Source organism: Rhea pennata, chromosome 2 (genome assembly GCF_028389875.1).
Source record: "Rhea pennata isolate bPtePen1 chromosome 2, bPtePen1.pri, whole genome shotgun sequence".
Lineage (NCBI taxonomy): Eukaryota > Metazoa > Chordata > Aves > Rheiformes > Rheidae > Rhea > Rhea pennata.
In genome coordinates this window covers 43,798,936-43,813,637 of record NC_084664.1, presented here as the reverse complement: position 1 = coordinate 43,813,637, position 14,702 = coordinate 43,798,936, and the positions used below count along the sequence as shown (strand labels likewise).

At 34.0% G+C, this 14,702-nt stretch overlaps 1 protein-coding gene across 1 annotated transcript in view; it reads left to right on the top strand.

Annotated features, from left to right (window-relative positions):
• NEK10 (NIMA related kinase 10) overlaps positions 1 to 14,702 on the top strand; it is a 102,623-nt gene that overhangs the window by 39,243 nt on the left and 48,678 nt on the right. The window contains 2 exon segments of the mRNA XM_062568472.1: positions 13,812 to 13,941; positions 14,548 to 14,618. Coding sequence (XP_062424456.1) covers positions 13,812 to 13,941; positions 14,548 to 14,618 — 201 coding nt within the window.

Below are 14,702 nucleotides of genomic sequence, written 5' to 3'. Positions count from 1 at the left end.
CCAGTACCATGATCATTTATGAATGTTAAAAAGCCTTTGCAAAGAGGTAGAAGAAGTGAATACTTCCTTCAAGGTACCTGGTTAGTACTGCTTTTTGATATGGAAAACTAGGCTTTTTGATATGGAAACTTATTCATAAAGAATGAGGTGAACTGACTGAGTTCTTTCACATAAGCCAGGAAACAGAAGTTAGAGCCTAAAGATTCAGACTGAGTTCTTTCACATAAGCCAGGAAACAGAAGTTAGAGCCTAAAGATTCAATCGGTGCTTGAACTAGATTTCTTTGATGATTTATAGTAAAAGTGAAGGGCTATGAAACAATCAAAATGATAGGAATGGCTATGTAGTAAGAGCAACCAATATTAGTTCCTGCAGAAAAGAAAGGAAAGGGGAAAGAGAGTTGACAGACAGCATTGTCATTCTAGAGAGGCAGAAATTGGCTGCTTCTGAATTGCAATAGTTATGAGTAGTTTGAAACAATCTACCCTTCTTGAAGCAGATAACAGTACAGAAACAAAATAATAAATGTCAAAATAAGCAGAGTCTGCATATTTTTTAGATTTGGATATACAGCATTATGAAGAGTGGTTCAGATGCTAGGAAAAATACATCACTATATACTAAACATTTTTGTATTCATGGTTGATTAGTAAGAGCAAGTAATGAATCAGTTTGCTAACGCAGTTTAAGAACTGTGCCATTGTGAAGTAATAGCAGTATTATATGTTTAAAGAGGTACTTATACAACTATGCTTTATAATTGTGATGATTTTCTGTTCTGCTTCATACTAATACATAATTCTAATATAAAAGTGATTCAATACCTTTTAATTGGTTATGTTCTTGACTTAAGAAGTCCAGCAGTGTGTACATTTGGAATAAAAATATATTAAATAGATGTGTTTACATTTAATACATTAAAAATTGAGGAACTGACTGCTTTAAGGTAATGATGATGAGTTCTGAAGTCTTTTCCTCGCCCATAAGACACCAAAAACAATCTGACCCAAATTAATGGTGTCAAAGTCTTTACTAACCAGCTATCTTGAAGGCCCTCCCAGAACAGGTGGCAAATCATACATGGGCATAGAGAATGATGTTTTTTCTCATGTATACCTGCCGTTTCTTCGCGTCACAAAAAAAAAAAAAAAAATTCTGGCTTATGAAGGGGTCATATGAACAGCAGAACAAGAGATCTAAATATATGATAGCTGAGTCATGAGTCATGATTATGATAATTATTTTGGAATTGTATATACAGAAATTTTTAGAAAAACTTTGGAAAATGAAATAAATTTTGAAGTTGAGATGGAATAGAGAATCCTATCATAGTTTCTTTATTATTATTATTGTTGTTGTTGTTGTTGTTCATTCTGCTGACAGATATGATAATATTTCACTTATTTAAAGCCTTTTCCTGTTGGGAAGGGTAATGAAAGATGAGAGAGTATGTTCTACTTTCATAAGTACTTATTTTTTAGGCTGCTTTACAATGCTATATAATCGTGCCGATTACCAGTTTTCCTTGTTATTTCCTTCTCCACAAATAACCTTTGAACTATTTCACCAATTTTAACTAAGTCTGAGGATCTAGATTCTTTAAATGTTTGAGGAAATTTGGTAATGGAAAGTGAGTAGAGACCTAGGTTATTCCTCTCAGTGAGAAAAAAGTCTGAGCTGAGATAAAATGTTACCTTCCAAATAAGCCACCATACCTGTTGTCATCTGACAGTACTGTTCGGTGTGAGGCTTGCCTAGAAGGGTAACAGAAGTTGAATAATTCTTTCAGTATATTAATACAATATTTCCATAAGAGGGTATGTTACAGGACAATTAAATCAAGTCTCCACTCTGAAAATGGCGCATAGCAATGGAACGTAATTGTGTAAGTGCATTTGTAGTTTAAGCAAAGGTTTATAATAAGACGTGTCAACAAGAAGTCTAATGCAGTTTGAGGTTGAATCCTCAGAGACAGTATAGCTGAAGACAGGCAGATAATACTGTGTCTCTCAATGCAACAGTGCAACTCTTTATAGAACGTTATGTTTCATTATGGACATACCATTATTAAAAATATAAACTGGATGATCTTCAAGGAAGAGCATTAAAAGTAGTTGACAGACTGACTTGTTGAAAGAAGAAGAGAAGTCACTCGTTAGAAATGACTAACTTTTATACAATTTGGCTAAATAATGTTGGCTACATTTCAAATACGAAGAGACATTTGTTACCTATTTAAGGCCACATCTGATATTACTTAGCATTGCACATTGGAATAAGACTGGATGTTGTGAAACAAAAGTTAGAAAACATAAAGATCTCTGTATTTATCTCTGGAAAAAATATTTCAATTGAAATTTTAAATCCCCACCATAACACATACTTAATACTAGACAGGACAGAAGGCACAAAAATCTAGGGCTGAAAGAAAGCCACACTGAAAGTAACATGGGCTAGTTGATGCAGATTTTTTTTTTCTCTCTAGTTCCTAGGAAGAGAAGAGTTGTTTTACTCCAAATAGTTTACAAGTAAATTTACAAAGTCATAGAACAAGTTTTCTCAGTAAGAGTGTGAAAACACAGAGGTTAGTTTTTATACTTTGTAATCTAAACTGACCATAATTGCTAAGTAGAAAGAAGTTAATTATCTTATATATTAGATTCCAGCAAATTCTTGCAAACTCATCTAATCCAGTCAGGAAGAAGTCTCTTGTGTAGCTGGAATTCATCTTGCTTAAATGCAGCCATTTGAAAATTAGGCATCTTATTCAGGCAAAGCAGCTGGATCACTACAGAATGTGATGGAAAAAAATAGACACTTTAGTAGGAAATTTCATCCCATCTATCTCACTAAACAACAACTATTCTAGAATGAGGTGAATCACCTTCCTGATATGCATCTTTCCATTTGCCATAGAGGGAGCTGGAGCACTACCTTAGCTTAGATCTAATTTGTAGAAGTTTAAAGTTAGGTGAAATTAACGGTTTATATGAATCTCAGTTTGAGATTTAGGGTTATTTTAGAGTTATTAAAGAATGGGATTTGCTGCTGTTTGTGGTGGTCTTCTTACAGAAAATTATTTTTCCACATCGCCCTGTCAATTTTAAATATTCATGTTATTTCTTGATAAGATTGGTTATTTGCACAAAGGCATTGAATTGAGTTTATTTTGAAGGACATGTAATGCAGTAAGCAAAATCTTATCATTTTTTCAAGTGTTCAGATTTCTTTTCCATAGATTAAAGGAAAAAACTTTTTTCCTTTGTTGAGCTATTTGTACAGTTACAGATTTAAGGCAAATCCTCAAAACACTTTGTAGGAAATTGCACTTGTAATTCACTGGAAAACAGTTCTAGTTAAAAGGAATATGTTCTTAAAAGTGTCTGTCAGATGCATATTAGGAATACCTTTAGAATATGAATGCTTCAATTTTTATGTAGAAGGATAACACTTTGCTACAACCTAACAGATATAATTTATCTACAGCATTTCTTTAAAAATTGACAGCTTGACAATCTACTATTTATTTATTTATTTATTTTTGTATAAGAACACTAGGTGTGTGGACCATGCAGTGATGTTTGCCTTAAATAATGTTAATCAAAAATCACATTGAAGGGAAAGTTTAGTAAATTTAAGAATCTGGCTTATACTCTCTGTTGTTGTTTTAGACTTTGTTCCATGATGTGTCTGAAGGAATAATAGGTGTAAATTAGAACTTTAACATGTTTTTTTTTTTTTTTTTTTTCTTTTTTTTTGCTTCTCAGAGGCTCTATATGTAATACTGGACCACTAAACTAGGTATTGATGATGCTTTGATTTGTCCTTAAAATTACTCAGAGATGAATATGATAATCTTGAATTCAGAAGAATAAAATGAGTTAAAACAGCTATGCACATTAGATTTTTAGCTTAATTAGGTAATTATTGCATTTTACTTACAATGTGAAATGTGATACATGATGGCATTCTTCAGTACAGTGAGATACTGGAAACAACAAAAAGTTTACTATAAACATCGCCTTTTCTAGTGGAACCTGCAAGGCTCATTAAATTATTCTTGAAACAAGTTTTTAAAAAGAAAAAGCATGAAAATGTGAAGTAGTTTTACGCACTGACTTTAGAGGTCCACAACATATTTTTCAGTAGGACCATGTATGTGTATGTGTCTATATTTGTATATATATATATATATATATATGTGTGTGTGTGTGTGTGTGTGTATATATGCATATATAAGTAACAGTGAGAAAACATGTATTTGTAGAGAAGTTAGTTCAGTTTAGATAACGAGGCAAGTACTGTCTTATTTGCTCAGTTTATTTCTATATTCTCCATTGCCAAATTAAGCATAGATTGGGTTATCCAGCTAGCAACACTCTCTGGCATAACCATATTTAAACAAAGTTGTCTTGTTGATGTCCTCCATGCTTTCAAGTGCAAACAACCCTTAATATTGTAAAATTTTTGGCAGCTATTTTGTTCCACCTGCTAGAACTGATACTTAAGCAGAATACTTCGAAATTGTCCAGTAGTATTCTGGCAAACACACAAATTTTTGGTGTATATTTTTTTTTCTATGTATTCAAGTGTGAGAATATTCTGGTATTGATGTGTCTTGGATAGCAAGGTTGGTGAACGTCAGTGAAGTTTGTCAGTTTTAAAGTTACATTTTTGAAAAGCTACTTACGCAGTTAAGCATTTACTTTATACTGCTCCATGAGATTCAGAAAGTAGTTATTTTCATTAGCACTAAAGATTAATGTGTGCAAAAGCAGGGAAAATGTAAATGTTCCACGAATGGGAAGTGCCTACTAGATAAATACATGACCTCTTCTAACTGCCAGAGATGTGCACATTTGAAGTAAAAGTACAGAGTTCAAAGATGGGAGGACACATGGTAGTTGAATGCACCTCACAAGTCTTTTGAACCCAGAAGTGCTCGCAATAAAATTTTTCTGCAGTCTTTTCAGCAGCTTTTTGTATAGGTTTTCTATTCAGAAAAAAAAGCACTGAGAATAGATATCCTGAAGCTTTTATTTCCTAAATTTAGTTATATTTTGATTGACCGAATGGTTCTTGCTTACCTAGCAAAAGATTAAAAAAATTTCATTTGAGTATTATGAACTAAGAGTAAAATTGAAAATTATGTTTCAGTGGAGGCTGCTTTTATGTCTAAAAGGCCAGCCTTTTGGCAGTTAGTTAGTATCTCTGTTCCCTAGAGAAACCTCCCCACTTTGTGCCAGTAGCACTTGTTTTTAATGCCATGATATCAAATGTGTCAGTGAAATGATCAAAGTGGAAAAATAACAGGAGGAGGAGGAGAGTCAGCCATGCCACTCTTGGGCCAACACAAGAATTTGTATAAACACATGATGATGAACTAGATTGGAGAACTGCTCCAATTGAAAAATAATTCGGGTTATTTTTCAGGTGAATCAGGTCTTTCATCTGACTCATTATGCAGCTGTAGAAATACTTGTGCTGGCACTACAGGATAGGCAGGAGTGGCAAAAAAAAGTGGTTGAGAGCAGCAGAAAAGCAGAACTATTTCTTGTCTGGGTTTACAATATTTTTTTAAATTACAGCCTGAACAACTTAATACATATGAAGCTATTTTGGCCTTCCCAGCTTATTATGTGCTCTACATTCTGCTGGGTAAACAAGTCCATAGGGATGACTCGTTGCACTTATGGATCAGAAGAAGTACCTTCTTCTACATAAGTACATAAGTAGGTACCGCAGAACCTGCTTATGGCATGGATGTCAGTAATTCCGATATGAAAATGTCTTTTTTTTTAAATTAATAAAAGTAAAGAATGATAGAATAAACTTTTTTTAAGTGTCAGTTGATTTGTACTAACATGTGATATTGGTGTATTAGAAGTGAATTGCAGACATTTTTCGTAGTGTTCTAGAACACTAATTACGTTGTTAAAGCTCATAAGTTATTTTCCAGCTGATATATGTGGCATCTCTAAGCAATAACGTATAATACCAGCTTAATGTTTTGTGAACTGAAGCAAATACAAATTGCTTGCTGAATATTAACTCAATGTCTGTATCTTTATTTCCAAAAATGTAAAATTAAAAAAACAAAAGCTGGAGTGCAAAACATCTGCTTCTGTTTCTGATAGGCCAACACTGAATATGTGCTGAAAGAATCCAGTAAGTTTGTGATTTCTCTAAATTATTGATCAATGGCAGTGTAGCTGTGAGGAGATAACAGTGGTGTCGGTTATTAATCTGTTTTTACTGGGTTCTTGTTTTTCACACATTTCTCAATGCTCATTAACATTTAAATTTGTGACAGACTACTCAGCTTTATTACCATTTGTGTTAAGTTTCTTTCCATATCAAAACAGGCTTTTTGGGGGAAAATTTTAGTAAAAATTAAGTGAAGTATTGTCAGATAGTCCATATATATCCTACAGTTAATTAATGGCCTGTTACTTATTGACTTCAGATGATTTTTTTGCTTTTCATACACTAAATTGTATGGATGGACAGGAACTTTCTGTGCCAGAGATTATACTGATGGAAGCTATTGTATATGGGAAAGTTACCTCCCTCAGCTGACTTCAACCATTATAAAATTACATTCTCTACCTCATGGCAAGAGGATTTATATCACTGTAAAATTGCAGACTAAAGATAATAAACTCATTCCAGCCCTGTACATTTTAAAAATCAGTGGGAATTATTTTTTTTTATAGATTGCAGAGGGTATTTGAAAGTATTTGTTCTGTGAAGACAAAAATTTTATATAAAATTTTTTATAAAAAGAAATATTTAGCATAATTTGTAATGAGGAAGATAAATACAAGTTAGGAGACTATGTAATAAATTACATACATGAAAATCCTTGGCAATACATTTCAAAATAGAAAACTGTGGAGGTTATGTTTCTAACTAATCATGGAAAATCCTATTCCAGCTTCATCACTCGAGGGATAGGCAGAATATCCCCAAAAGGCTTGTAGTGAATTCTTTTTGTAGGTGAGAAACGCAAAGAGCTTTCAGCAATGTTCACAGAACCTCTTCATTCAAATTGTCAGTTTTGTGGCTCCTATTCCTCCTCTTCCACTGCTTTTAGTGGTAATTATGAAGCTCTAATACCAAATAGGTATTAGTAGCTTGCCACAAACTATCCAGAGAAGAAAAATGTGACAAGCAGCAACTGCTTTTCTATTTTTCCTATTTTCTGTTTTTGGGTGATGCTAATGGTGAGATGATATATTTTTTTCCACTTTTTAATACTTCTTCATTCTGTGATTCAAACAGGGAACTGATTATAGAATAGGATTTTGTTTTGTTTTGTTTTAAATAATGCTCTCTAACCATCCACAAAGTATCCTACTGCAATTTAGTAAAATGCAAAGTCTGTCATGTGAGTGGAAATGGGCCATTTGGTTCATATAAACTTAGAAAAGGTGCTGTAACACAAGCAGACCCTTGATCCTTTTCAGTCTTTGGTCTGAATTTAGTGGTCTAGACCTGGCTCTGAATAGAAGATAGACCTTCATTGAGACAACAGAGCTTCTAACTTGGTATTAGGAAAAAAAGAATTTTCACCATTAAGACAGTCAAGTATAGAAATGGGCTGTCCAGAAAACTTGAGCAGTCTCCACCTCTGCAGGTTTTCAAGACCTGACTAGATAAATCTCTGTAAATCTGGTCTAATCTCGTAGCTGATTCTGCTTTGAGCAGAGGTTGAACAAGAGATCTCCAAACTGAATTGTTCTATGATTTTATGATAGAAATTGAAAACAGTTAACTGTTTCTCTGTTAACTGTTTCTGTTTATATGACTCAAGACTGGAAATGTGGTTTGCTTCATCCCCATTGTGCTTTTGGAACACAGAAATTAAAAAAGTAGGTCACTCCTTCTCTACAGATTGCTAGTGTACTGGTAAGACAAAGCAACATAGAAGTTACGCTAAGATCTATTGACTACATGCTTAGTCAAGCCAAAATTTAAGCTGCAACAGGTGAAAACTAAAACTAAACTGGTGTACACATTCCCTTCTTCTTTTTTTTTTTTTTTTTTTTTTGGTGGGGGGGGGTCACTAGATGCTGCTTATTTACTGTTGTCTAGGACTTTACTAACCCAAACTTGTCAGACTTCAAAAGAATATAGAAATATTTTGCCTGGAAAAAGATCTTCAGAATGTTTGTTTAGGCTCTTGTGTTAACACTTGGTCTTTGATGGTTATGGGTGATGACAGTGATACAATTTCACATGATGGTAAAATCTGTCTGTGCTGAGAGCCAGTGCAAATTTTAAGACTATTGAAATTCCATTACTAAACTAAAACACAACTCTGTGAGTCTTCTGTTGCACCATTAATGATTCCGAAAATAGTGAAACATGACCCAAAATGATTATTTTCTCTCTTGTCACCAGGGTTTGGGTTCTGTATTATTTTGTTGAAAGCACTAAGCAGTGAGTATTGCAGATCTCTATGAAAATATTGATGTTCTTGTTCACTACTGTCTTTCCTGTGAGCTATTGATTTCTAGGACAGTTTTTCTGAAAGCTTCATCTTTCTCGCATAAGATTAACATCTGAGAATGACTGTGTCATTTCTTTTATGGTGAATTGTGGCAGTTATAGGTGATCATGAGGCAGACTGTTCCAGTCGCTTAACCCAGTCCTGGATGAAAAGTTTCAATATCAGAACTGGTATCTTGAGTTTGACCTTGTTCTTAGAAGGGAATTAGTGCAACATCAGAGATCAGATGATGGTAAATTTCTGTAACATTTGGAGCTGAACAAAATGAGAGGCCCAAGAATGCAAAGGTTAAATAATATGAGTGAGGAAACTTTGTGGGCAGAGTGTGTGTGGAGAGATTGTGTAAATCCCTTCCTCTACTTTGCTGTGATGAATTCTGTGAGCAACTAATGTCACCTAAAAATGCTGTCCACTGTTATTATCTTATAAGTTTTTTAATAAAGGTACCTTCATAGCTAAATTTAATGGAAATGGCAAAGAGTTCTTCCTTTTTGGGGGACCAAAAAAAAAAAAAAAAAAAGAGATCAGTGTATGACAAACTTGTCTGTAAGAATCTACCATAGGCTCTCAACTTCCCTCACAACTGTTTTTCCATTTGTGCTCATTGAATAATGCATATTTTCTGCTTGAAATACAAGTCTATGAAGTTCTGTGCATTTTAATAAATGTGCGCTATGGCATAATATCCATGGAAAGTCTCAGCTATGTTAATATTTTTGGAAGTTGCTGATTTTACTTTGGACCTGATGGAAATGCATGAAAATAAAATCAGGTACCTGTTATAAACATATGTGTGTACACGCACACGCAGAGGAATGATTATCCTGGATCAGACTGAAAGGCAATCTCTCCTACTCTCCTGTCTCCAACAGTGGCAGTAATTGGCTGTCTAAAGAGAAGCAAGGAAAGAATAAGCATATTTGATATTCTAGCCTCTAACTGTTTTCAGCTAAGTTAGCTTGCTGAACCAGATATGTTTTCTATGCATGGTAGACGCACCACCAGCTGCAAAAATCTCCATCAAGCTGTAAATAATTAATCTGAGAAATGAAAAACATATAAGCAATAACTAACTGTCATTTGTTTATAATCTTGTTCGGTTGTGTTTACTTCTTACTTCTTTACTTTTAATAGAGCTAACTCCTCTTCTAGAAGTTAGTTTAGAAAATCACTCCTATTTTAATTAACCCATAACTATCTAGTTAAAATCATGTCCATTTGAAGATACTCCTCATACTGTAGGATGGCATGCACCAGCCTGTTCTTATGCCTGTAAGCATTTGGATTGACCAGTGAACACTATACTAAGAAAACTCAAAAGAGCTTTATTGAAGTGCTCTGCAGCATAGGAAATACTCATTAATTGTGCCCCATGTGAAGTCAATCAGACAGCATTGACAGCATTTCTATAAGCTTTAGAAGCTCTGGAAAATTAATGCTGTTTTTTAAAACTTTGTCTCCTGACCTTCCCTCTTGCCCTACCAAGATGCAGGACATCTTCCATCGTATGCAGCACATTCATCCACTAATAGGTAATGTGAACATGAAATAATCCTGTGAGAATGGTGATCTTTCATACGGGAGTGTGATAGTACCAATTTAGTGGAATCCAAATTTGGACAGACTACCTGTACCTAAACCCTGTTTAAAGTATTCTTAAATACCATGACAAAATAGCATCAATGAACAAAATTATAAATGAATGCTCAGTTGCTCAAAATGTCTCCAAGGCCATTTAGAGATGATTTGGTAACATAGTACTGTTTTACAGGTAGCACACGTATTGACAAGGTTTGATTTTTTTTTCCTGATTTTTTTTTAAATGTACTTGGGGAAGTTACTTACTCTATTAATAATAGCCCTTTAATTTTACAAAATTAATTCAGAAGAAAAGGCAGAAACTTTGGATTAATCAATGGCTAATTCAAACGCAAGACAATTCTAAGGCTGTTGGCATAGAAGACTATTTGTTATTCAGTAAAAAAAAGCAATGCTAATATGGTGAGCAAGAGCTTTCTGAGAAACACTTAAAACAGTCTGTTCAAGGATACTGAGCATTTGCAGAATGATGCTGTGGATATATTTCTGTGTCTTTCACTTAGAAGTATTTAGCCTTGCTTTTGCTATGGATGTTTGTTCAGTGAAGGACCCTCCTTAGTTAACATAATGCTGCTGATGTAAGCTTTTTCAGCTTGAATATGTAATTTGGAAATGAGTAGTGATTTATAAACTTAGAAAAAAATGCAGTCATAATCTTGAATACATTAACTGAAAGAGCTGAATGATTATTTGCAAAACAGAACAACCTCCCCCTCCTCCCTCCCACATATAGCTGGTGCCTCTTTTAATATCCAAGACTGTCAATATCACAGAATATAACATCTGCATTGCTGCTTCTCAGCAGTTTGATTAACCATGGGAGCAATGGAAAAGGAATTATTTATCAGCTCTTAGAGTTTCTTCTTCTATGTATTTTACCTTTATACTGAAAGCTTTTTATGATGTGGACATCTGTTTGCTAGAAATTTAATCGGTGCTGCTAGTTTATTTCACCCAATCCAGATCTCTTAATCTAAGAAGTAAGGGAAGAAGCCTGCCTTTACAAATAAGCCAAAAAGCAGTCATACCAGCACTACCTCCATAAGTTACATTTCTGTAGTTGTTGCTAAGACTGATTTTGTAGCATTTTTATGGAATAAAATTCAAGGTTTGCTTTTACTCGTTCTTTTTGGCTGCAACTAGACAGTGACAATTTATGCTCAGTTGTCAACTGAATTAGACAGACTGTATATACTCCCACAACCCTGCTGTTCTGTGGGCAGCAGTGTACAGGAACAAAACTGGGTGCTTTCTCTGGCATCCCTCAACAATGTGGAGCCAAAAGATGCAACTCAATTGCAAAACTGTTTTGCTAGTCAACAAGTACTGTACCCCACCCACATTTCTAACTAGCAGATGGTCAGGCATGCCTTTAGGACAAGATGAGGGATTTCACTACTTCACTTTTTGGAGTAAATAAATAATATTCAGAAATTCTATTTAAAAATGTAAACTGCACAATGCGTTAGCCATGAAAACATAGTGTCATCTAAGGGTAATATTTTAGATTCTTTGTAAGACAGTTGCAGTTACCCAAGATAAATATTGCTTCATTAACATACAGTACTTCTTAAGCATGAGGCAGGACTCATCCTAATGGTCTAAATATCAGAGACTGACTTCTGACTAAGGACGCTTATTCTGGAAGAAAAGATCAGGTAGTACTCTGCTGGAAGGACTCCTTTTGATAAAATGGATTAGATTTGTGTTTAGAACAAGACTTTCGCCAAGAACAAGTAGACCAAATTACTTCATTAATTTAAGCTACTATGCATTTGTATGAAACCTTGCTAAAAATATAACCCTTAAAAATCCTGTCAGTGCCATGTTTTTTCTGTGTTTTCCAAATCACTGGAGTATCAAATACGTCATTTCCAGCCATCAGCCCAATGGATTGCTGTTTGTTCTGAGTATCAGGTTAGGCTCACTCCATCATCATCATCAGTAATGCAAGATCCTGCAGGCCAGGTCATGGTTGCATCTGTTTCTCTGTACCTCTGTTGTCTTCAGCTTATTCTTTCAGTGACTCTTATGCAGCTTTACTGCTTTTAGCAGAGTTCCATCAATTTGGCTTGAGTAATCTCAGCTTGTGGTTTCCTATTATTTAATCATCTAAAAATAGTAATTTGTAACTTTATAACTGTTTATCCATGAAAATGGTTACTTGAAAGAAAGATTGTAAAACTCAAATCATAGATCAATTTTTATGGAGTATCAGTATACTGAGAACTTATACTAAGAAGGGAGCTTTTGCCTTACTGAGCTTACCATCTATATGTTAAATTGCCATACTAATAGATACATTTAATACGTAAAAATGAAATTTCCACAAAGTTCTCAAATGAATTAGTGTTACAGTGAGGAATAATGGCAGTCCAATTACAGAAATAATATTCTGTTTTAACTTCATGTTCAACATACTGTATTTCCTGTATGGTAACAGCAGCAGCAAATTCAAGGGAAATTGCTAAATAGACTTCACTCAGAAATCTATATCTTACTTGATCAATTTTATCAGAAATGTCTGACCTGTCAGTCTCTTTCATTGTCCCACCCTGTGATCTCAAGTATAATTTTCTGTTCCATTAATTTAAATATCACCCCAGTAAAACAGTATATCTAGGGGACCTCATTCCATTTATTTTAAATTTCTGCATTTATTTTGTACATATCAGTGTACCTTGTAGCAATATGTTTCATCTAGACCACATCAGTAATTGGATTTATATATTACCTCTTAGCTCCAAAAGTTGATATTTTACCAAATGTCACTTTTACCAGTGTTATAAAGTTGATTCTGCGCTTCCAATTTCTAAGCTGAAAGCAAAAAAAGACCAAGCAAGCATGGTTTCAAGTTGATTTTACAGGTGAAAGGAGTGAAGTGGTTTTTTTTCCTTCCTTTTTTTATTATTTAAATGCACTAAATCACCAAGTAGTATGACCTTTCTTTACTGCTAGGACTTGAAGTCCAGCATCAGACTATCCCTACTAATATAAATAATTACCATCCAAATTTATGAAGAGTGCTGAGAATATTAAGGAAGTGGAATCTGCTTCATACTGAGTCACAACTGAAATTACTACCTTCTTTTATTTGCTTTAACTGGATCTTTGCAATATATTTTTTTAAATTTGTCATTAGGCAGTTGAGTGTCTATGCAGCAATATCAGGGATATCAGCACAGAAAGTGCATGACAATAGTTTTAATAGGGTAAAATGGTATTGTGAGCAAAAGGTTTTTGTTCACATTAACTGCAAAATCATCTCCTTTAGTGTTCTAAATATAGGAATGTGATTGAAACCTTTCTGATATTTGAATTACAAGAGAATGTGATATATTTAACCATTCTTAAGTCCATTTTATTGAAATACCATTTTTTAAAGCAAATTCTGAATGCACTAGCTTGTTTGTATCCAATAATTTCAAAGAAGCATATGAAATGAATGGAAAGGATAAGTGAGCAAACAGCTAAACCACCGGAATTGTGAGGAGAAATGTAGCAGAAGTGGAAAAGATATTAATGGTACTTCCACTTACTGAATTTACCGTGTAAAGGAAATAAATGCTACCTATTGAAAGTGTGTTCTGAATATAAGTTGTAGTGAATAACTAGAGTGTTGGATTTTTTAAAAATTCAGCCTAATTCTAGGTGAAAATTAATTAAACACTTGTGGGTTGCATTGTTTTTTATTTAGCCCTGAAGTTGTAAAGAATGAGCCGTATGGCGAGAAGGCTGATGTCTGGGCTGCAGGATGCATCCTTTATCAGATGGCAACTCTGAACCCACCATTTTACAGCACCAATATGCTCTCCTTGGCAACTAAGGTATTTGGATTTGCTAGATCAACCTACCCAATTATTTCTGCATGTGTTCACTAGATCTGCAAGAATTCGTATGTAAGATTACAGAAGCACAAACTGCTCCCTGGTTCAGATGTATGAATGAGCAGAAATATTTATCATTGTATGAATTGTTATGTTGTCATCATAATCACAAAAAATAGCTTGTATGTAATATTACATGATTACTTTTCATACTAGCACATTTTTATCATTGCATTTGGTGATAGGAGTTTTAGATATAAAAAATTTTCTTCATGTGCTATAGTATTGGATTTGCTAAAGGGTTGTTTATTACTCCCACCTTAGAACATGATTATCAAGGAAAAAAAAATCATTGCTTTTTATAAAGGTTTCCCTTGTTCAGATGTTGCATGCCCTTGTTCCACAGTGATTATGTACGTTATTATGGATACTCAATAAGAAGAGACGTTCTGCTTTAAATGATGTTTTATAAGTTGCTTTTCAAGGTAAAGCTGATGATTTAATGCCTATCAGGTTGTTCCAAGGAAAAGTACTTACCACATGACACTTAAAAATTCATAATGAAATATATTTTCTTCGATTAACTCTAGGTTAATAATTTTGCAGATAGTAGGGGCTATGTATGAACCTGTGCCAGAAGGATTGTACTCTGAAAAAGTGTCAGTTACCATTAAAAGGTAATTACTCATCTTGTCTTATTTCAACATCTTGCCAAAAAGGTGTTTTGTTATGTATGTTTCTAGTAATAACAATGTGACAAT